A 24,875-nucleotide genomic window follows, 5' to 3' on the forward strand; every position below is an offset into this window, starting at 1 on the left:
AAAGAGCTAGGGCTGAGGGGCAAGGAGCTACACAAAGCCACCAGAGAGCTGTCTGAGGAAGCAGAGAAGGCAAGTTTTTGGCTTTGGTTAAGGAGGCGGGACAAGGCATGGGGAGCGAGCAACTCCTGAGAAAGGCTAGCTGCGGGGGGTGACTGGGAGACGTCCCTGTTCACTGCCCCGCCACCAGGAGATGTTCCGGGATAAGGGGCGAAACATCTGTGAAAGGTAGTCCCCAGCTGATGACCCCGCAGCTAGCCCAAAGGGCACCGGTGGAGGTGCGGCAGGCCTAGAGCCTAGCAGGTTTTACCACCTACCTGTTCACACTAATTACAGTACTCAAGATTCATCCAGCGCAGATAGAAAGTGTAAAAGTAGCTTTCTGTCACCCCCTCTGGCAATCAGGGTGAACTACCAAAAGTTTAGATCTGCACACTGAGGACGCACGCATATTGGTGCTGTGACCTTTAACTGGAGTGCTTGTTCATTTAACAACATCTCATAACGAGAATGGGCCTTATTCTCGAACGCAGTTAAGAAGAATTTAAGAAGGAATTTCTTCTGAATTGGATTTAGGAAAACATTTGGCATTCATGAAAGTTTTCTCATCTGGGATTTGCTCTGAACTTCAGAAGACTTTCCGAACTCGAAATAGCAGTCGTAACTCGGCCAGACTTTTCTCAAATGCGATTCCTTAAAACTATATATGTCTATGACTTGAACGGTGCAGAGATGGACTGTTGCAGGATGTAGATGTGTCCATTCTATTCCACTATAGCTATATCAACGTGATTGAGTTTAGTGCTTATTTATTTATTCACTTACATTTGCAGTGTTCGTGTACATTACATTTAGTCATTTAGCAGACACTTTTGTCCAAAGCGACGTACAAGGGATAGAACAGTCAAGCTACGAGCAATAGAGACCTAGTGTAACAATAAATACTACTTTACATAAGAAATAGAAAAACGAAATAGGAAATAAAAACGAAGTGCAGGAATGTAACTGCTATAAGTGCAAGTTAAGCACTAGTCGAAGTGCCAGTTAGGAAGGGAGGTGCTCTCTGAAGAGTTGGGTCTTCAAATGCTTCTTAAAGGTAGAGAGGGACGTGCCTGCTCTGGTAGTGCTAGGCAGTTCGTTCCACCAACGTGGAACTACTTGAAAATTCTGGATTGCCGTACTTGCACAGAGGGCAGTGCCAAACGACGCTCACTAGACGAGCGCAGCATTCCGGTGTAGTCCTTTTATTTATTTTATGACATCACTGTGCCTCGTAGAATCATGACTATAGGCCTACATGTGAAACGTAATTGTTAATGATACTTTAATCCGAGGATCTGTAGAGTTGATGTGAACGCAATCACCAACGATTTCTCACAAATTCATTAACAGAGAGTTTTCTTAAATGCGATTCCTCATAAAACCACAAGATGGCCCACGGCCGAGTTACGACTGCTATTTCGAGTTCGGAAAGTCTTCTGAAGTTCAGAGCAAATCCCAGATGAGAAAACTTTCATGAATGCCAAATGTTGTCCTAAATCCAATTCAGAAGAAATTCCTCTTAAATTCCTCTTAAATTCTTCTTAACTGCGTTCGAGAATGAGGCCCAATCACGTTGGTATAGCTATAGTGGAATAGAATGGACACATCTACATCCTGCAACAGTCCATCTCTGCACCGTTCAAGTCATAGACATATATAGTTGAAGTTAGATCTGCGTTTACTCGACGGTGATCGCTTTCCACTTTGACATGACTCGTTTACGAGTTGCTTTCGTGTAGATTTGGTCGATTCCGACTGCACACGTCACTACGGTTGCTTGCCCTTATAAGGAGCTGGCAGGGCGTGTATGTATGCAAATTCAGGAGCACGAGAACGCGCTTTCAATTTAAGAAAACTCTTCCGGTGGAGCACAGCTCAGAACACTTCTGCTGCGTAGGAACACATTTTCAAGCGTTCATGAATTTGTCGGACGTCTTTTCCTTACGTTGTTTTTCCGAGGCCCGTAAGAAACATTTCTGAAGAAACTTCAGAAAATGTTCGAGAATGAGGCCCAATGATCATATTCAAACACAGACAGTTTTACAGAACATCCTGGAAGAAAGCCTTTCACGTTTAATCCAATATTGCATGACTTCTTTTTGGTTGATCACTTTTTTAGAGATTCATTTTCATTTCAGAATAAAGACAAAGAAATATTTAAGGCAAAAAAACATACAAGAAGAGCAGTGCTGCTTGAGGATAGAAAATAGGGCCAAGGGTAAAAAATCCTGAAGATTTCCTCATATCACGAAATTCATCTAATTTACACGACCTGGCAAAATTAGAATGAATTTATTTAGTTCATTCATTAGCTTGCCTGACTACACACTCACTGTAGTAGCCTCTATTGCTTTTCAATCAACCGTTATTTACTATGGTTGTCATAGTTACCATTCAAAATTTCCAGAGCATTGATATAGAACCGTGATTTAACGTTTTCACTGGATCTACTTCAGAGATGTCCCATTATACAGAATTAATGGACACCTAACAGCAAATCAGAAATGAGTATTTCTCGTCTCCGGGGTGTAAATTATTACTTGTTAACAAATCTAGTGAATTCTCTGCCCATGGATGATTGCGCTGTAGTTCTCCCATCCCTGCGACGGTGTAGGAATACTCTTTGCCTGCCGCAACGGGTGGTGAGAATAAAAAAAGTAGGCCTACATATACAAATTTGAACTTCTGAGCATGGCAGAGAAGAGTTTTGAAGGAACATTGATATCATATCACTCGGGTAACACTCATGTTGTGTTTCAGTCAAATATGACTGTTTTAAAACTTCAGTTTTTACAAAACAAATCCTTTCAATGATCTTAAACTCATGAGGATTCATGACATCCTTGACCCTACCTACTGCATGAAATATATAATAGTAAGATTCATCAAATCATTTAACTTAATTTTACATTTTTTATGTCTCCGAATAATATGAATGGAAATGAATGATAAAGTTGTCAGATGTCACATTTAATGCAGTCAGTTGGATGTTGATTTAAAAAGGTGTCCATTTTCATCATTTCATCATAGTTTTTGATGACCCATGACAGATCAAGATGACACCTCATATTAAATATTTCTACTATTTTAAGGATCACACAACAGATATTTTATATGCCAAGACTTTCAATGATGAGAAGTATTTCAGGAAAAAAAAATTGATATCATATTATCACTTAGAAAGTACCAAAATAATAAAGTAAAATAAAACCAACAGGCTGCTTGAGATCAACAGAAACACACCAGAAGGTCATCTAAACCCATTTAAGGTGAGCAGGCTTATGCAAATACAAGAGGTTTTTAAACAGACCCACAGAGGAAACATGAGTGCTTATCTAAAGATATTTACTGAACATATGCTGAAGGTCATTGCAATAAGAAACACAACTTGTGGCTGTTCCGCACAGAATAAGCATGGTGTGAACTCATGGTCTCAGTACAAACAGGTGGTGAAAGAAAAAGCGAAGAGCAAGACTTAAGTGTTTACATGAAACAATTTAAAAGTTTTAGTTACATTCTAACTATGCATTCGGAGGTGAAACACAGAAAAGCCATTACAAAATTCCAAAAGATGGTTTGTAGCGTCCCTGAGATCAATTTAATTTATCCAAGAAGATCTTTCAAGAGGGGAAGTGCAGTGGAGGGCAGGTGGGTCTTCATTCTCTTCTGCTAATCAGCAGTGCCATTGGATGTGCTGAGCACTGCCCAGTGAGAGGCGATGGAGGTGAGGCCCCCGTGGTAGCGACCGCTCAGGAAACGGAGCTCGGCCGTTGGATGAATGGTGTACATATTGAAGGTGGTTCCAGATGGTTGTCCAGCAATGAGGGAGCGCCCCCTGTTGGTGACGATCATCAGGGACTCGATGTAGTGAGCGAACTTGCCGGAGATCTGAACGATGAACTCGTCGTCGAACAGCTCAATCTCCTTGACAGTGCCACTTCTGTAGCCCGCAACTAGTGACCATGTGGTCCCATAACGGAGCTGGATGCTAAAGAATAGGAAAACACAACGTTGGGGAAATGGCTCTGAAGATACAGAAAGCCAGAGCATTTCCTGGTTGTTTGATGATTTCTTTTGGAACGAAAAGGCCTAAGAAGGCACTACATAGCAAACAGGCACATGTCATTGCTCAGTCGACCATGACCAAATTCTATCATCTAACACTCATCTGACATGATACATATACAATATAAACACAAACACTCATCTGAATAGATGACAACAATTCTTGGAATTAAATAAAACTTCTAAAACAACACGTGTGAAATGTAAAACAGTACAAATTAAAACATACAAAATATATGGTTTCAAAACATGTTGACTGTTCATCTCAAAAGAAGTGCCACAATTCTCTGATCTATCATTAATGGGACAATGCCATTTTTAATTTTTAATTTCTGATACAGTAATGACCCGGGTGATCTGCCAAGATCCCTGGGTTATTGTGATCACTCTCATAGAGCTTCACAAGTGCTTTGTCTTACCCATAGACGCGTCCATTATTAATCTCCCATGTTCTGACGGCAGTGATGCGGCCCATTCCTGTGATGGTGTAAGAGGTTCCAGACCCTGACCCCACGGACGGGGAAAAGGAGAAGTACGAGGCTGGAGAAGAGAGAGAACAAATGCCACTTGATCACCAAGAACATTCCAATGAGTGGATCAACTTCCTCAGAAACCTCTGTTTCTGTTCCTCTGTGTTTCATCTAATGGACCACAACACAATTTATTTAAACAAATTACATATTCACCACCATTGAAAAGGTGCAATAGATGCAGTTCAGTATAGAGCGTGTGTGTGTGTGTGTGTGTGTGTGTGTGTGTGTGTGTGTGTGTGTGTGTGCGCGCACTAGGTGTGACACTTACGTGCAGCACTGGCAGTAGCCAGCAGTGCGCTTAGGACAAGAAGAAGCCTCATCCTGTGGGACAGAGAGCGTCAGAATTAACATTTGTTTATGTTTTAAACTGTTTATTTACACTATTTACTAGAGAAGTATTAATGTACATCAACTGAATTGAGGAACAAATAGCATCTCTAATATGAGGGAATTACCTGGGTAACCTTGTACACAGTCCAGGCTGTATTTAAAGGCATAAAATAAATGCATTGTTATGTTACAACATTACAATATACACACACATGCATTATCCATTGTATGATATCATCATATTAATATTATTATAAAAATGGTAATCGTTATTTTTATATTTTTTAAGATTGTTTGCAAAACATGAATGAGGGCAGAAGAACCAAAGCTCATACTGTACCACTGGTAAGTGAAGACAGGGGATGGTGGGCCTGCAGCAGGGTCAGGTCAGCACATGAGAAGCTGGAGATGAGTTCAGTGCTCCGGTTTCACTCACAATGCTCTCAGCCACCAGTGGAGAGAGTTTTATAGTCTGCGGGCATGCTTGGCATTCCAGTTATTTTTTATGTCTCATATACCTGCCCAGTGGTCCTTCTGAGGAGGGCCCATTTGCAGTACTTGGGAACAAGACAACCCAAAGAGCACCCACTGGTTTGACTAGTTCTAAGACACGCACTGAAGGAACAAGGAAGAGAACAGAGATGGAACAATGCCTTATATTTCCTTGTTGTTTTATCGTAACATTGTTGTTGGATGTGTTGCTGTTGTCTGTTGCCAACCAATCACCCAGAAGAACCTGAAAATACTTCAGATTATGAAAGTGTGTGACTGTGTCTGTGTGTGTGTGTCTCTGTGTGTGTGTGTCTGTGTGAATGTATGTGTGTGTGTATGTCTGTGTGTCTTTGTGTCTTTGTGTGTGAGGATTAGCCTAGATTGTAATGTCAAGTGTGGTTATCAACAAATTAAGAAACAAAAGAGACACACTACCTGTGTCCTCCTGATTCCGATGTAGACCAAGGTTGTGGTCACTCAGGTAAGGTACTCCACAGAGAGATAGACAACACAAGGACAAGGGATTGGGACTTGAATGATGTGTATATATATAGCTGGGTGTGCAACTTTTGAATGCACATTTTTGATGATTTGAATAAGAAATCCTGGGTGGAATTCACATAAAATCTTCTAAAACGAAAAAGAAATTTTAATGGATCAACTCTCAATTGGCATAGCATGAATGCACCTAAATATGCAAAAATGGCTGGAAACCCATCTTACTGGACTGTGCTTGTAAGGGAGCATGTGTGTGTTTGGATGCTCCCTGGTGTTACTCTGAGCATCTGTTCACAGTCTTTATGAAATGTTATATATTGTAAACCGAGTGACCTTTTATTGGTATCTTCAAATCTACGGGTCTGTCAGTGTTTTGTTGTTATAATGTGTATGTTGCTTTTAGCTTTTCAGTCTTTAACTCATAACAGTGTGGATTAAAAATGGGTCCTGACCACATAGTAGCCTACATATAGCATCATAGGGATTATTTTAGGGTGATGAAGCTCCCAAATAACTTCTAATTTGCCATAACTTTGCATTAATATGTTTTTTCACCCTTCTCATAGTTGCAAAACGTTTGGACAACTTACTGGCAATTCCACAGATATCAGTTCTGATGTCATGAGAAGATTTGAGAAGAATAGTATACAATTTAATTTCACATGCTGTAGGCCAATTGTATGCAAGGCAAACATCAACGAGTCAGTTGCTGATTTCTGATCTACAAATGTACAGTTACATTTCACATTAACCTATACATGTTTTTGTTTGTCCAGCCCCTTGCTGGTAAGACTATTTCAGGTCATGCTCTTTAATGTAATGGTAATTCACAGTCCACTTTCACTCCCGTAACTGTGACAATATCCGCGCCTACGTCAGCAAGCTCTTTTAAGGAAAATAACATTCCTGTGAATTACTGCCAATGTGCAGGAAGAGACAACACTTCCTCATCAGAAGCAGTCCTCTTCTTAAGTGCTGTCATCCAGCCTTCAGACTTTTCACCCCGCTGCCTTCTGGAAGGCGGTACCGCAGCATCCGGTCTCGCACACGCAGACTGGAGAACAGTTTCTTCCCGAGGGCCATCAGGCTGCTAAATGGACATTGACACACCATCGACACATTTGCACTCGCCACTTTACAAACACTGTCACTTTCAAATTATTGCTTGTACTACACTTACATACTGTCACTTCCACTTACTGTTTGCACTAGCAGTAATATTTATCAGAATTATTGCACTACCTGCTACTCCCATTTGTCTGTAGGGTAGTATAGGTTTAATAGGTTAGCATAGTTTATTATATGTTTATTATATGTGTATTATATGTATAGGTTGTTATATGTTTTAGTATATTGTATTGTATATTTATCTTGTATATTTAGTAAGGTTATTATATGTTATTACTAGTGCTGTCAAACGATTAAAATATTTAATCGCGATTAATCGCATTTATGTCATAGTTAACTCAAAATTAATCGCGATTAATCGCAATTTTTTATCTATTCTAAATGTCCCTTCGTTTATTTATTTTTTCCATCATTTTATTTTTATTTGAATGCCCTTATCAACATGGAAAAGTGGATTGGCTTGCTTTATGCAAATGTTTTATTTTATTGAAAACCAACATTGCCAAACTTGCCTGCACATTTCAGGTAAACAAGGACTCAGCCTATAGTGCAGTTAAACCATGGCTTAATATTTTCTTTTTTTCAAGTTTGCTGGGAACATAGCAGTCAGGCCTCTTATTTCAGAAACAATGAACCGTAACAGTTAGGTTACCAATACGAGGTAAGCCTACTACTTCTTTGCTTTCAGCCAGCTGCCTGTTGACATTTTCAGACAACAGTGAAGCTCACTTCTTTTGCACAACAGAACTTTTAAAAGTAAACTTTCTATTCAGAAGCTTTCTATCATCCATTTCGCCGTATCGCGCTCACTATTCAATCAAACCGTAACGTTAGCCTACTACACAGTTTGCGAGGCCAAAAATGATGTCAATCTAAAAAAAAAAAAAAAAAAAAAAAAAAAAACTCGCGTTAATCTCGCGATAAAAAAATGAACGGCGTTAAAATGGGTTTGCGTTAACGCCGTTAATAACGCGTTAAACTGACAGCACTAGTTATTACATGTAAATTATGTTCAGAGTACTTGTACAGTGTATGTCATGTTATGTTATGCTATGGAAGGTTGTGGTGCGGTGCCTTGTCCTAAGAATTTCAGTGCCCAGTCTGACCCTGTGTCATTCTGTGCATCTGACAATAAAAGACTTGTGACTTGTGACTTGTTGTGACGCTGAGGAAAATAAGAACCTGCATCCTGTGGGACAGAGAGCATCAGAATTAACTAATTTAATTAATTCTTTTTGCATAGTTTATGTACACCATTTACTTGAGAATTATGAATATACATGGACTGGAATGAGAAACAAATAGCATTGCTAATATGAGGGAATTACCTTGTTGACCTTGTACAGAGTCCAGGCTGTGTTTAAAGCCATAAAATAAATGCATTATTTTACAACATTACATTATACACACACATGCATCCATTGCATGATATTATCATATTAATAATATACTATAAAAAACAGTAATCGTTATTTTTATATTTTGTTTGCAAAACATGAATGACGGCAGATGAACCAAAGCTCATAACTGTATACTTGGGCACAAGACAATACACTGGCTCGACCAGTTCCAAGAAGGAACAAGGAAGAGAACAGAGATGGACCAATCTCTTATCTTTTTTTAACTACCCACAGCAGTGTACAACTCCTCTCTTGATTAAGATAACACAACTCAGCAGATGGAAACACACGCAGACTCGCATTTCAAATGCACCTAAAATATGCAATGACGTTGGATAGAAACCCACCTTACTGGACTGTATGTGTAAGGGAGCATGTGTGTGTTTGGATGCTTCCTGATGTCACTGATGCATTTGTTCACAGTCTTGACTTTATAATGCAAAAGTAAAGAGGGTAACACAGTCCGCATAAAAAATTGGTCCTGACAAGATAGTAGCCTTTAGCCGATATATAGCATGTTACGTTCCGGCCGGCTCGTGACCGAAACAATAACATTTGGAGGCAGACAACAACGGTTTTCTTACAAAAGTCACCCGGGTTTATTTCAGTCCATACAATATAACGCAAAGGCGACGTGTCTAGGGGATTTAACGTCGGTATCCTGAGTGCCGGCTCGAGAGAGAAAGAGACAGGTGTCCAGTAGTCCTTTATCTCCCACGCCTCCCCAGGTGTGGATCATCAGGCAATCAACCAGTCGTGGGCGTTACGTAGTCCCCACTGTTGCCTGCAGGCCATGCATGGCCACTGCAATGTCTGCAGGGGCGCAGGGGGTCGTAACATAGCATCATAGGGATTCTTTTATAATTTGCCATAACTTTGCATTCATATATTTTTTCACCTTTCTCATAGTTGCAAAACGTCCAGCACCACACATGTGAAACCCTGAGACCTTTGACTGACTGTAATATGGACCGAGAGGATTATCTATATGATGCAAACAAAAAAATATAGAGAAAAGTCATATTCAAAAACAGACTGTATGCTATGTACTGTAATGAACTCTGTTTACTGGCCGCAGTGGGTACGCCCCGCCAATGGATTAATTATGACCGGCTGCAGGTGGGTGAGACACCTGTTGCCTGCTAAGGGTGTATGATTGTTCCTGGAGCAGGATGGTAAAAGACAGTCTTAATCTGGGCCCGGGAGAGAACGCTTGGCAGCACTAAGAGGAGAAGCCCTAACCTTCTGTGGACTATTGTGTGATCGTGTGCAGGGGCGGACTGGGGGAAAAAAGTGGCCCGAGAGTTACTGTCAGACCGGCCCACTTAATACACGGCGCGTTGCCCACTCAATGCATCGCACGTTTTGACCAGTCGGTCGCCTATTTGGAAAAATACCCATACACTTAACATTATTTATTTTTTAAATAACATTTGGATTCACCAATTTGACTGGATGGACACATGGAATAAAATTATACTGGCTATTGTAACACTCCAAGGTAGGTATAGTTTGCTAGATGAATATGCTTAACTCTGGGCTAGTATCAGAAGGTTATATGTATAACTACAGAGCCTTAAGGAATGAATGTCAGCAGAGAAAGACCACACAATAAAGAAACTGGAATCAGAGGGTATAATTAGTATGAACCAGTGGTGGCTCCTGAAAAAATGATCAAGGGGGCATATTTTGATAATGATTAAGGCGACCCATTCAGTAGTTACATTAAGCAAGACAATTGTATCAATTTGTTGTTAGCTGATTAACTCATACAGCAATACCTTTTTGTCCACTAGATAACAGCACACAATATTTCCCCTCTACCTACATAGCTAGAGTAGCTAGTTACAGGTGGAAAGCTATGAAAGAAAGTTGCATCCAGGAGCCTTGATAAGCAAACATGATATGGCTCCACCTTAAAATATCCCACTTTTTCATTATCCACATGTCTCAAAAGTTGTATGATGTAACATAGCTTAACAGGACATATGATATGTCCAGTAACAACATAAAGAAGGGGGCAACATATAAGTCAAAACCATCAATATTTATTGACTGATCTTGAAAGTAGTGGCTTACAAAAGCTAAATAAGTCATCACATAGAAAATAACTCAGTGTTAGTGCAAGAAGCGAACATTCACACTTGACGCATTTGAAAACTGGAGTTGTAGCGTGGACAGGGGAAACTGAAGTTTTCAGACTCGGTTGCCATTGCACTGGGGGTAGCTTGTGCTCGAGAGGCTATAACGTCAAAACAAACATGGAAGGTGACAATTTACTTAGTTTAGTTATTGTACTTCGAGTACAAGTACTTTTCCTGAATAGATACACGTTACTCCTACGCAGAAGGCCAGCACTGTACTCGGTGTGACTATGGGTGAAAATACGGTCTAAACCATGCTAAAACATCTCTTGTTCCGTTACTATCAATTAGGCGCACTTAACGCATCTCCTCCCATCTCTTTGCGACGAACACCCACTTTCACTTGTACCCTTCCAGCAGCGGTAATATGCGCTTTTACTCAGGTGCGCCTCCTTTGGAAATATACCGTTTTATGTCTTTACCCGCAGAAATGGGCGCAATCATGTTAGTAAATGAGGCCTTAAGTGTTTACAATTTCTATACTTGGAATACACTATAACCATGCATTTGGTTGTGAAACACTGAAAAACTGATAACAGAGGTTTGTCAGACATGTCGGGGCGACAGTGGTACAGGAGGTAAATAAGTCGTTTAGTAATCAGAAGGTTGCTAGTTCGATTCCCTTTCCAAGCGTCCTTGAGCAAGACACTGAACCCCTAATTGCTCCTGATGTGCAGTGTGCCATCAGTGTAAATGTAAAATGTGTATACATTGTAAGTCGCACATATGTAAGTCGCTTTGGATAAAAGCGTCTGCTAAATGACTAAATAAAATAAATAAAATAAAATAAATGTCAAACACTGAAGAGGGTCAGAGGGGTTGTAGTATGAAGTTAAAAATGGTATACATTTCAAAGATAAATTAAATCTGTCGAAGAAGATCCTTTAAGGTGGAAGTGCAGTTGAGGACATGTATGGATGGAGAGAGTGGTTATGACTGTGCTGTTCTTCCTTCTCTTCTGTTAACCAGTGTTGCTGTTGGTGGGCTGGTCGATCACTGCCAAGCAGGGACGTGCACAGGAGGGGGTTAAGGTTGCTCGGGCAACTACCGTCTGCCCTCCTCGACTCAAGCTGCTCCTCCGAAGGAAATGTTTTTTTTTTTTAATAGTATAACGGCTGCAGAATTTCATGTAGGGCTAGATAAAAAAAAATTGCGGAATATGTGTGTGGGGGGAGGGGGCGTGGCGGCCCAATTAGTGATCAACCCTGACAATTTCACAGTTTCAAGTGATATAGGCAGAATATGCGCGCAGGGGGAGGGGGCGTGGCAGCGGCGGTTACAAAAATGTACGTGTTGCCCTTTTTTTTCCAGGGCAGAGCAAAGGCCCTTTTCCTGTGCACGTCCCTGCTGCCCAGTGTGAAGGTGTTGCACTTACGTCCAGCCCAGGCAGCGGCCAGGAGGACAGTGAAGAGAAAAAGTGCCCTAATCCTATGGGTCAGATCACAACTGTCCTTCAGATTAGTACATCACTGTGAAGTGACCCTTCATCAGGAAGTCTCCCTGACATGTGTGTTGACTTTGTATTGATTGCAGGTGTGGTTTTGTTTAGATTGAGATTTGCATATGTATTGGCAACTAATCATGACTGAAATGAGATACAGATAGTATATGTAATATGAAATAATTACCTTGTCAACTTGCAAAGTGTTGGCTGTTGTTAAATAAATACAAATAAATAAAAAGGCATAACACGTGTCTATTGTTTGGCAAGGACTATGGCACAAGATAACCTGAACAGCCATTACTGGTTTTACTGGTCCCTGATTCAGATCAAGAGCACAGAGCGATGGAGAACATGCAGCAAACATCATGTGCACCATAAGGTGCTGGGCTTGTTATTGAGTGATGTGTGTATGTCGATGTATTTCTTTTCATTTTCATTTTTTTATATTTTACATTAAAGTACAAAAGTAGACATTATCCCTTTTCAAGCCACTTAATTTGCTGGTTTCAATGGACATAAAAAATAATCTATTCAAGACACTTGTTGCCAGTGGTTTTTATCTCATGTGATTTCTATAGATTTCTATGAATATTTTTCTGGTATCTTCATATTAAATTCCTCTGTTGGTGTTGTATCTATCTATTTCGTTTACAGGATTTCAGTCATGCCAGTAATGTGAACACTCTGCACTAGACACTGGTATAGTAGGGTTTATATTTATTATTAATAAACAATTCAAAGATGGCTCAAATTACTACTTATATGACATAACATTGCATTTAGACAAACATAGCGCATAGATACAACTCCATGTTACCAGTATGAATATTTATGAAGTAGCAAATGTCAGCCAGCCAGTATTTGATTCACATTCCACTTTCGATTCAGTATCTGGTAAACTCAGATGACCACAGAAATGTAACACTCCACTGTATCAGTTAACAAGCGTGTTGAAGATGGCATTCCTGTGGACATTGGCCAATGTGCAGGAAAAGAAAACTTTTCCTCATCAGAAGCAGTTTCATATTTATAGCAACAGTAAGGAGTTTTGCCCTAAAACTAGTGAACCAATTACCAAAATGCTATGCAATAACGGCAAAGTTGGCATTGAAAAAACCTTGCTGCTATGATAACTGGTGTTTTTGGCGATATAGTGAAAGCTTCTCTGACATTTCTACATAGTGGTTGGTCCGGTACCGCAAAAATACATAGTTCACAGCATGAGCAGCTAGGCGTATATCTGTTCTTCGCATGACCATATACCAGAAAAATACATTTGAAGATGTAGATGAAGATGCTAAAACTACATACCTATCCTATCAGCATCACACTTAGATTCCCTGAGAACCTTTGCCATTTATATGATGGACACAAAAGGAAAGCACTTTTCTTGAGATGTCGCTAGATTTAGTCCATCAACTCTAATTCAACAATGTTTTTCCTTTCTCTTGTGTTTTTTCACTGAAATATGTTAGATTAAACGTGTTAAATGTATAATAGAGTGAAAGATAATTCTCTGCATTTGGCACCGATCATTTCCATTAGGAAAGATAAATGGGAGATGGAATAGCATGATTTACTTGCACCACTCTTGTGAAACCCTGAGACCTTTGACTGACTGTGATATGGACCGAGAGGATCATCTATATGATGCAAACAAAATAACAGCATTTATTTCATGTCGGGACGGAACAGATGGTATCTCAACATTGAGCCCAGCTTCTCTCTTTTGAACATGTCTCCGGTGGTTTTTTACTTTCTCTCAAGGGTGTTTGGTACAGACAACAATATTTATTTAAATCTTTCATACATCTACCATATTTGAATCCAAAATCCATTTAAAATGTAACACTCTGCCTGTGGCTTATCTGGTTTATCTTTACAGTACTCAAGTTTCATCCAGTTTAGCTAGAAAGTGTAAAAGTAGCTTTCTGTCACCCTCCTCTGGCAATCAGGGTGAACTATCAAAAGTTTAGATCTGCACACTGAGGACGCACGCATATTGGGGCGGTGACCTTTAACTGGAGTGCTTGTTCATTTAACAACATCTCATAACTAGAATGATCATATTCAAACACAGACAGTTTTACAGGTGTCAAGAACACACAAGAACATCCTAGAAGAAAGCCTTTCACGTTTAATCCAATATTGCATGACTTCTTTTGATTGATCACTTTTTTAGAGATTCGTTTTCATTTTAGAATAAAGACAAAGAAATATTCAAGGCAAAAAAACATACAAGAACAGCAGTGCTGCTTGAGGATAGAAAATAGGGCCAAGGAAAAAAAATCCTGAAGTTTTCCTCTAATCACGAAATTCATCTCATTTATACCACCTGGCAAAATTAGAATTAATTGATTTAGTTCATTCATTAGCTTGCCTTACTACACACTCACTGTAGTAGCCTCTATTGCTTTTCAATCAACCGTTATTAACTATGGTTGTCATAGTTACCATTCATTGATATAGACTATTGATATAGAACCGTGATTTAACGTTTTCACTGGATCTACTTCAGAGATGTCCCATTATACAGAATGAATGGACACCGAACAGCAAATCAGAAATTAGTATTTCTCGTCTCCGGGGTGTAAATTGTTACTTGTTAACAAATCTAGTGAATTCTCTGCCCATGGATGATTGTGCTGTAGTTCTCCCTTCCCTGCTAAGGTGTAGGAATACACAAAATACAAATTTGAACTTCTGAGCATGGAGAAGAGAAGATTTTTGAAGTAACATTGACATCATATCACTCAGGTAACACTCATGTTGTGTTTCAGTCAAAAATGACTGTTCTGAAATTTCAGTTTTTACAAAAAAATCCTTTCAATCATCTTAAACTCATGAGGATTCATGACATCATTGACCCTACCTACTGCATGAAATACATTATAGTAAGATTCATCAAATAATTGAACTTAATTTTACATTTGTTGTGTCTGAGTAATATGAATAGAAATTAATGATAAAGTTGTCAGATGTCACATTTAATGCAGTCAGTTGAATAGGTGTCCATTTGTATCATTTCATCATAGTTTTTGATGACACATGACAGATCAAGATGCCACATCATATTAAATATTTCATTCAAGTTCTATTTTAAGGATCACATAACAGAGATTTTATGTGTCAAGACTTTTAATTATGAGAAGTATTTCAGTAATATATCACATGATATCATGTTATCACTTAGAAAGTACAAAAATAATTAAAAAAAAACAGGCTGATTGAGATCAACTGAAACACACCAGAAGGCCATTTAAGGTGAGCAGGCTTATGCAAATACAAGAGGTTTTATAACAGACCCACAGAGGAAACATGAATGCTTATCTAAAGATATTTACTGAACATATGCTGAAGGTCATTGCAATAAGAAACACAACTTGTGTCTGTTCGGCACAGAATAAGCATGGTGTGAACTCATGATCTCAGAACAAACATCATGTCCTACTGGTGAAAGAAAAAGCGAAGAGCAAGACTTAAGTGTTTTCAATTCAATTTCAAAGTTCAGGTTTGTAGCGTCCCTGAGATCAATTTAATTTATCCAAGAAGATCCTTCAAGAGGGGAAGTGCGGTAGAGGACAGGTGGGTCTTCATTCTCTTCTGCTAATCAGCAGTGCCATTGGTGGGCATGCTGAGCACGGCCCAGTGAGAGGCGATGGAGGTGAGGCCCCCGTGGAAGCGACCGCTCAGGAAACGGAGCTCGGCCATCGGATGGCCGCCGTACATGTTGAAGGTTTGTCCAGATGGTTGTCCAGCAATGAGGGAGCGCCCCCTGTTGGTGATGATCATTATGGTCTGGATGTAGTGAGCGAACTTGCCGGAGATCTGAACGATGAACTCGTCGTCGAACAGCTCAATCTCATGGACGTTGCCGCCTGTGTAGCCCGCAACTGGTGACCATGTGAACCCATAACGGAGCTGGATGCTAAAGAATAGGAAACCACAACGTTGGGGAAATGGCTCTGAAGATACAGAAAGCCAGAGCATTTCCTGGTTGTTTGATGATTTTTTTTGGAACGAAAAGGCCCAAGAAGGCACTACATAGCAAACAGGCACGTCGTCCATGACCAAATTCTATCATCTAACACTCATCTGACACAATACATATACAATATAAACACAAACACTTATCTGAATAGATGACAAAAATTCTTGGAATTAAATAATTACCAAACATCCAACATCTAAAACAACACATGTACAAATTAAAACATAAAAAAGATATGGTTTCAAAACATGTAGACTTCTCAAAAGAAGTGCCACAATTCTCTGATCTATCATTAATAGGACAATGCCATTTTTAATTTTTAATTTCTAAAACAGTAATGACAGATTGCTAACCCGGGTGATCTGCCAAGATCCCTTGGTTATTGTGATCACTCTCATAGAGCTTCACAAGTGCTTTGCCTTACCCACGGACGTGTCCATTATAATTCTCCCATGTTCTGACCGCAGTGATGCGACCCATCCCCGTGATGGTATAAGAGGTTCCAGACCCTGACCCCACAGCTGGGGAAAAGGAGAACGACGCTGGAGAGGAGAGAGAACAAATGCTACTTGGTCACCAAGAACATTCCAATGAGTGGATCAACTTCCTCAGAAACCTCTGTTTCTGTTCCTCTGTGTTTCATCTAATGGACCACAACACAATTTATTTAAACAAATTACATATTCATCACCATTGAAAAGGTGCAATAGATGCAGTTCAGCATAGAACGTGTGTGTGTATGTGTGTGTGTGTGTGTGTGTGTGTGTGTGTGTGTGTGTGTGTGTGTGTGTGTGTGTGTGTGTGTGTGTGTGCGCAAGGTATGACACTTACATTGAGCACTGGCAGCAGCCAGCAGTGCACTTAGGACAAGTAGAAGCCTCATCCTGTGGGACAGAGAGCGTCAGATTTAACATTTATTTATGTTTTAAACTGTTTATTTACACTATTTATTTACATAAGTATTAATGTACATCTACTGAAATGAGGAACAAATAGCATCGCTAATATGAGGAAATTACCTTGTTGACCTTGTACACAGTCCAGGCTGTATTTAAAGGCATAAAATAAATGCATTGTTATGTTACAACATTACAATATACACACACATGCATTATCCATTGCATGATATTATCATATTCATTTTATTATAAAAATGGTAATCGTTATTTTTATATTTTTTAAGATTGTTTGCAAAACATGAATGAGGGCAGAAGAACCAAAGCTCATACTGTACCACTGGTAAGTGAAGACAGGGGATGGTGGGCCTGCAGCAGGGTCAGGTCAGCACATGAGAAGCTGGAGACGAGTTCAGTGCTCCGGTTTCACTCACAATGCTCTCAGCCACCAGTGGACCAGAGTTTTATAGTCTGCGGGCACGCTTGGCATTCCGTTTTTTTTTTATGTCTCATATACCTCCCCTCAGTAGTCCTTCTGAGGAGGGCCCATTTCCAGTACAAGACAACCCAAAGAGCACCCACTGGTTTGACTAGTTCCAAGACATGCACTGAAGGAACAAGGAAGAGAACAGAGATGGAAAAATGCCTCAAATTTCCTTCTTGTTTTTTTTAAACATTGTTGTTGGATGAGTCGTGGTTGTCTGTTGCCAACCGATCACCCAGAAGAACTTGTTTATAACAGATTATGAAAGTGTGTGTGTGTGTGTGTGTGTGTGTGTGTGTGTGTGTGTGTGTGTGTATGTGCGTGTGTCTGTGTGTGTGTGTCTGTGTGTGTGTGTCTGTGTGTGTGTGCGTGTGTGTGTCTGTGTGTCTCTGTGTGTCCATGTGTTTTTGTGTGTGAGGATTAGCCTAGATCGTAATGTCAGATGTGGTTATCAACAAATTAAGAAACAAAAGAGACACACATTGCTCCAGTGTCCCACATTACACATTGTCCTCCTGATTCAAATGTAGACCAAGGTTGTGGTCAATCGCAGTAAGGTACTCCACAGAGAGATGGACAACACAAGGACAAGGGATTGGGACTTGAATGATGTGTTAATGCACATTTTTGAATATTTGAATAGGAAATCCTGGGTGGGAACACTTCAAATTCTCATAACATCCTCTAAATCGAATGAGAAATTTGACCGATCAACTCTCAATTAGCATAGCATAAATGCACCTAAAATATGCAAAGAAGTTGGCTGGAAACCCATCTTACTGGAGTGTGCTTGTAAGGGAGCATGTGTGTGTTTGGATGCTCCCTGGTGTCACTGTGCATCTGTTCACAGTCTTTATGAAATGCTATATATTGTAAACTGAGTGACCTTTTATTGGTATCTTCAAATCTATGGGTCTGTCAGTGTTTTGTTGTTTTAATGTGTATGTTGCTTTCAGCTTGTCAGTCTTTCACTCATAACAGTGTGCATTAAAAATGGGTCCTGACCACATAGTAGCCTTAGGCCGACATATAGCATCATAGGGATTATTTTGGGTTAATGAAGCTCCCAAATGACTACTAATTTGCCATAACTTTGCATTCATATATTTTTTCAGATTTCTCATAGTTGCAAATGGACAATTTCCAGGCAATTCCACAGATATCAGTTCTGATGTCATGAGAAGATTTGAGAAGAATAGTATACAACTGTACACAAATGTAGAGTGATGTTTCACATTCACCTACCCATTTTTCTTGTTTGTCCAGCCCCTTGCTGGTACTATCTCAGGTCATGATCTTTATTGTATGATATCAGTGCCTACGTCAGCAAGCTATTGTAATGAAGATAACATTCAGGTGAATTCCTGACGATGTGCAGGAAGAGACAACATTTCCTCATCATAAGCAGTCCTCTTCTTAAGTAATCTATCTATCTGTCTCTATTTTGCTACACTTTCAACCATTAGGCTTAGTCAGAAAGTGTTACCAGGGGATATATTTAGCACTGATCATTTCCATTAGGAAAGGTAAATGTGAGATGGAATAAGATGATTAACTAGCACTACACATGTGAAACCCTGAGATCTCTATACTTGGACTACACTATAACAATGCATTTGGTCGTGAAACACAGAAAAACCCAAACTGATTTCAAACTTCGAAGAACATCCTTTAAGGCGGGAGTGCAATTGAGGGCATGTGTGGAGTCCGTGTCGTTCTTGCCCCAACATGTGGTGAGAATGAGAAGTATGTGGCTGGAAAAGGAAAAGTACACGTACAAGTACATGTCACCAAAATATAAAAAGAATATTTTTAGAGCCTCATATAAAGATCACCTTCACTTGAAGTGAGTCAAAGTTAGTGAAAGAAGCACCTAGCCATAGTCCAGAACAGGGTCAGTTTTATTTCATATTATTCTATGATGTAACGTACCATGCATATGTCAGCATAGGGAAGCTATCATTCATTATATTGCACAAGCATTCATTATAATTAGATGGAGGGCTGTTACGTCCTTGCTAGCTTTTAGTTGTATGCAAACTGTTTATGTAACACACAGCTAATCACCATTGTTGTTTTTAGGTAAAACAATGTGTGAGCTGAATGTATGAATATATACTGGATCAGTTATGACATTGCAGCAAGGTGACAGCTATTTAGTATGTGTATGAATGTGAGTGCATTTCATTTGATGGGCCAAAAATTGTTTACTGTATATATCATCTGCTTTGGGTAACAGCATATTTTCTCTTTCATACATCACACAAACAAATTTAGCTTTATCTATAAAAGGTTTTGTGAACTATATTCATGAAGGCACATTTATTGACTTTTCATTAATTCATATCTCCCAAAATTAAAGAGGATATAATTTTTTTAAACTTTAAATATTTGTACAATTATGCAAGAACAATATATAATTAGTATTTATATTTCAAATATAACATGTAATTACAAAGTATTTTGGTCATTGCTTTTTCTTTTTATAATTATGAAGCATTGGATTGATCTGAATCAGGGACCAGTGAAACCAGTTCTCTTGTGCCATAACCCTTGTGATAATCAGACATGCAACATACACACACACACACACACACACACACACACACACACACACACACACACACACACACACACACACACACACACACACACACACACACACACACACACACACACACACACACACACACACGCAAACACACACCCACACACACACACACACAGAGGTGTCAATGTGAAAAAAAAATCTGTGTGTGTGTGTGTTAGTCACCCAGTTGCTCATATCTGACATATAAAAACAAGTTTTTTTTCCGCCTGTTACCAATGTTTTGTTTATCCACGCTCTTTTGGAAAAATCCTTTCAGGTTTCATGTTTAATAAACTTTGATTGGACTTTCATCGTGTTTGTTTCATATTGCATTTTCACCTCATTTAACTCTGATGATGATGATAGGGTATCTTTCCACATACCAGTAAGCAATGTTGTTATCACCTCATGAAAACGGCATTCCTGTGAGTGTTTGCCAATGTGCAGGAAGGGCAGACATTTCCCCATTAGAAACAGTCTTCATATTTAAAGCAGCAGTAAGGAAATTTGGTCTAAAACTAGCGAGCTAACTACCTAAATACCTTGCAGAAACCTTGCAAACAACAAACAGTTGGCACTGATAAAACCTCCCTAGCATTTAACTTTTGTCTTCTAGATGTAGTTGGTTATATCATGTTGTGAATTTTGATTAGGCGGTCGATCCTGGATCACAGAACTATATAGTGCACAGCCTAGTGCAATAGCACAGTGCATAGCCATAGTGCAGCTAGTTTGGAAGACAGATGTGTTTCTGTCGTTCCTATGATGATAGGCCTATATCTTCACAATGAATTCACCATATGTGTTTCTGTCGTTCCTATGACGATAGGCCTATATCATCACAATGAATTTAACATATGTGTTTCTGTCGTTCCTATGACGATAGGCCTATATCATCACAATTAATTTACCATATGTGTTTCTGTCGTTCCTATGACGATAGGCCTATATCGTCACAATGAATTTACCATATGTGTTTCTGTCCTTCCTATGACCTATGACCTATATCATCACAATGAATTTGATGCACTGATGATGATCTCCACAAACACGGTGAGACAGGATGACATGGTTCACTCGTATCACACACAGATACCCTGAGAACCTTAGTCATCTATATGATGTATACATAAATCAGCATTTAAAAAAAAATGTAGAGCAGCATTCTGATGAGATTTCTACATTTAATCCATCAACTCTATTTCCAAGGTGTCTTTCCTTTCCCCTGTGTTTTCCTTTTTTTCAAGTTTGACAGAGTGAAAAACAAAACAAAATCCATGACCACATTTAACTTCTAAGCATTCAAGCACCCTAACCCCAGCCTATGCAACAAGAGTGTATAAAAGTAGCTCTCTACTGCCCTCCTCTGGATATCATGGTAACCAAAAGTTCGGATCTGTACACGCTGTACACACATGCATATCTTAGTTGTGACAATATTGGTGTTATGTAACGTACAAAGTACTACTATTTATTGATACCTCAGTTCAGATATTTTTTTATCCACACTATTACATACAACAAGTAGGCCATTGACAATAGATACAATATTGCATGTCCTCTGATGAAGCTTTCTGTTTTATGTATAATATCAAAGGATTAGAGTACAGCAGTATAGCGCTACTGATTCTTAAACAGCACATTCCATGTTTTGGTATTTTTCTTCCTTTGTGGAAAAACGAATTCCATCAGCTGTACACACCCAAACCTGAGAGTAAAATTAGGCTCCGAACTCTGTATGAATGTTGGTCTGAATTAAAGGTGCAATATGTAGATTCCATTGTTGATGTAACAGTCTGGATACCATTGTGAGCACTTGTTTTACCTCACATGACCATAACAAGCTCAATACAACCATAGCAGCTAGGCACATTCATTCATAATATACATTAATGATATACAATAACACAGTGACACAGTCCCTCATTTCAATCGCTGTAACCGACGTCACACTAACAAAGTGATGATGACCCTGTCATCCTGTCCTTTCCAGAGCATCTCTCCCTCGAAGGCCACCTTGCCGTGCTTGCGGGCCCTCATCAGAATACCCACCACCTTGTCTGAGATGCGCACGTAGCGGTCGAACAGCTCACCAAAAGAAATACGCGACCGGCCGTCCGGGTCTGGGTCGGACATGGACCCGATGATGAAGCACATGTCGTCGATCTCACGGTGGATGTGCGCCTCGGCCCGTCTGGCCCGCTCCGCCGTCTTGGTGCCCTCCTTGGGCCGTCCGTAGCCCTCCTCGCCCTTGTGTAGGCGCTGCTGCATGGAGTAATCATTGTCAAAGTCCTCGCTGAAGGGGTTGAGCTTCTGGGTGACCTCGTGGTCTGACGCCCAGTTCTGCCAGCGGCTGGCCAGGTTGCCCACGGCACTGTGCTTCTTGGAGAGAGCGTTGATCTTGTCGGCGTCCTCGCCCACCTTTCGGAGCCTGAGAGACATTTGAGAGAATGTTGGCGAGCCAAGGAGCAACAGTGGGTTGTGTTACACAAGAGTTTCTATGATATGTGTCTACATAAATCTATGATTTGCAGATCTATGTCTACATCAATTTCGTTGTAAGTAAATAATTGTATTTGCGTCTTAAGGGTGTCTTCCCTGTCCGTGTGGTGTGCGTCTGAAGCCGGTCTCTCCTGCTCAGCACTCTCACGTGTGTAATGTAATACACCCATGTGGCTTCATTTACGTTAGCACATGTCAGGAGAGATCCGGGGCTTGAAAGGTGAAGGCACTGCCAAAATAGCAGATGCATCTAAATCTAAAAGGTCATAAATATCTCTACCTTAGCTGAAACGTATTAAGACCTATAGCTACAGAAGTAATTCAGATGTAAACTATCAAGTGAACCAGGCTCATGTCCTAAATGTACCACTAGAAACTCAATTCTCAACAAGCAATCAAAGTGTGTTATTATATTTCACAATCTGCATCCTACCATTAGTTATTCATAGTTCACACATGGTAATGTTTGTGTTTGATATCAAAACTTACACTGGCCCAGAAGACTTTCTGATGTTGACCTCGTCCTCAGCCCCTCCCTCTGATTCCAGACTCCTCTCATCGGCCTCGGAGAAGCCGCTATCCTCCATGTCGTTCTTCTTCCTTCCTTCTGTCTCCTTCAAGGCCTTGGTGATCTCGGAGATGCTGCCGCACATCCGGCGTAGCGTCGGGGACCCCTTCCTGCTCAGCAGGCGGTCCACCTCCTCCCCGGCCGAGGGGTCCCTCCCGAGTTTCTCGGCCAGCATGCCCACCCCGGCGCTCCTCTCCTGCGCGCTGCTCTGCACCGTCTTCACCACCAACGCGGTCTTAATACTCCCAACGTAATCGTCATCCTTCTCCTCCTCATTCGTGTGTTTTGCGGGTGTCTCCTTGGGCTGGGGCTTCTTCTTCTCACCCCGCTGGGCCGGTTCGCCGGGTGCCCATCCTGATGGCTCGGTCGATTGCTTATCCTCATTTTCACACACCCATTTTTGCCAGCTGCGTGCCAGGCCGCACACCGTGGTTATTGCCCGCAGCTTCTTGATGTTCTTGTTGAGCGAGGGCTTCCTCTGCCCCCCCTCTGCTGGTGTTGACTCCGACATACTCCCGTGTGTAAGGCTCTCCTCTGCAGAATTGAGCCCTATCCACTCGATCAGCTCCTCCCTGCCTTCGCAAAGGCTGCCTGTTGCTCGGGCCTCATGCACTCCAAGACAATACCAGCGGGCTCCCTTTGTAGAAAGTTTCGGAGGCTCTAGAATTCTCTCAGTTCTGCCCACTCACTAGTGTCCTTCGGTAGCCTGTTCCCGCAGCTAAGTGGCTCCCAAACAGAGGAGAGCGAACCCCCACATGACAGATGGAAAGTATGCCTGGCATGCCCAGCTCCTCGACGATCGCCTTTCCCTGACACTTGGTGACCCCGGGGAGCTAGCGCTAGCTCACGTTTCATCAGTAGAGCCATCAGAGAGGTGGCAAAGCTCGAGAAGGGATTTGGTGGTTGGGGTCGGGTGAGAGGGAGTGTTGTGAACGTGGGGGGAGGTGAACAGGGAACCCACACGCTAAGTCCTGGTGAGACAGGGAAAAACAACAAGAGAGCCAGAGAGAGAGAGAGAGAGAGAGAGAGAGAGAATGAGAGGCTGAACCCAGCCGACCAACCGGATACAAAGCCGAGAAGATCTCCGTGACTTATCGGGATGTTGGAGGCCGAGGTGGTGTTGCCTTTTGTTTGTCATCAGGTGTCAGTGTATCAGTGTCCCAGACATGCATTTGCTCGTTAGGCTGATGGGCACCACAAGGTGAGACGTGTCGGGGTTTAAGAAAACAGCGGGTTAACAAGGGGCACTGTCATGCCATTCTGTCGAACTACAGGCAATGCCTGTGCATCAGGGGCCAAAAAAAAGAGGAACCTTCAAGAACCTTTGCCACGGTTTAAGTACTCTTGTGCTTCTTTCGGTTCAGATCCTTCTGATAGGAGAAACCACAGAACCTTTATTTTGAAGATGTGGTACAAAAAACTAGGAATATCAACCTCATGGTCTGTGTTTGTGTGTGTGTGCATGTGCTTGTCTATCTGTGTGTTTGTGTACATGGATGTGTACATATGTTTGAGCAGTTACAGATCATCACGTGTACACAGACACACTGAACAATATGAACTAACAATATAACCAGGTGGTATCATGGAGAGATGGAGTTAATTTCACACACAACACATATGCTCACCGGTGTCCACTTGTCAAGGTGACTTTGAGGCTGTCTAAAATACCTGTGTGATTAGGAAATGATATATAGGCCACAGTGTTGTATTCAGACAGAGATGTAGTGTTGTCCTTCAGTGGGTGGTGTTGTCCTTCCCTGTGCAAAAG

General features: G+C 40.8%; 3 protein-coding genes across 3 annotated transcripts; all 3 read right to left on the reverse strand.

The window, feature by feature from the left end:
• Nucleotides 1-3,708: 3,708 nt before the first annotated feature.
• LOC105909008 (zymogen granule membrane protein 16-like) lies at nucleotides 3,709-5,030 on the reverse strand. Its single transcript, XM_031586678.1, has 3 exons — nucleotides 4,906-5,030; nucleotides 4,524-4,644; nucleotides 3,709-4,027 (listed from the first exon to the last, which is right to left on the reverse strand). Exons 1-3 carry the CDS (start codon nucleotides 4,955-4,957, stop codon nucleotides 3,709-3,711), a joined length of 492 nt encoding a protein of 163 aa, XP_031442538.1. The 5' UTR covers nucleotides 4,958-5,030.
• A 10,366-nt stretch (nucleotides 5,031-15,396) lies between these two features.
• LOC116224997 (zymogen granule membrane protein 16-like) lies at nucleotides 15,397-17,542 on the reverse strand. The gene is made up of 5 exons (XM_031586229.1): nucleotides 17,299-17,542; nucleotides 17,084-17,109; nucleotides 16,896-16,948; nucleotides 16,489-16,606; nucleotides 15,397-16,001 (listed from the first exon to the last, which is right to left on the reverse strand). Exons 3-5 carry the CDS (start codon nucleotides 16,945-16,947, stop codon nucleotides 15,680-15,682), a joined length of 492 nt encoding a protein of 163 aa, XP_031442089.1. The 5' UTR covers nucleotide 16,948; nucleotides 17,084-17,109; nucleotides 17,299-17,542; the 3' UTR covers nucleotides 15,397-15,679.
• Nucleotides 17,543-21,222: 3,680 nt separating this feature from the next.
• abrab (actin binding Rho activating protein b) lies at nucleotides 21,223-23,838 on the reverse strand. The gene is made up of 2 exons (XM_012837655.2): nucleotides 23,026-23,838; nucleotides 21,223-22,465 (listed from the first exon to the last, which is right to left on the reverse strand). The coding sequence occupies exons 1-2, from the start codon at nucleotides 23,613-23,615 to the stop codon at nucleotides 21,982-21,984; spliced, it is 1,074 nt and encodes a 357-aa protein (XP_012693109.1). The 5' UTR covers nucleotides 23,616-23,838; the 3' UTR covers nucleotides 21,223-21,981.
• Between the last annotated feature and the right edge of the window lie 1,037 nt (nucleotides 23,839-24,875).

Source organism: Clupea harengus, chromosome 19, assembly GCF_900700415.2.
Source record: "Clupea harengus chromosome 19, Ch_v2.0.2, whole genome shotgun sequence".
In the NCBI taxonomy this organism is placed as follows: domain Eukaryota; kingdom Metazoa; phylum Chordata; class Actinopteri; order Clupeiformes; family Clupeidae; genus Clupea; species Clupea harengus.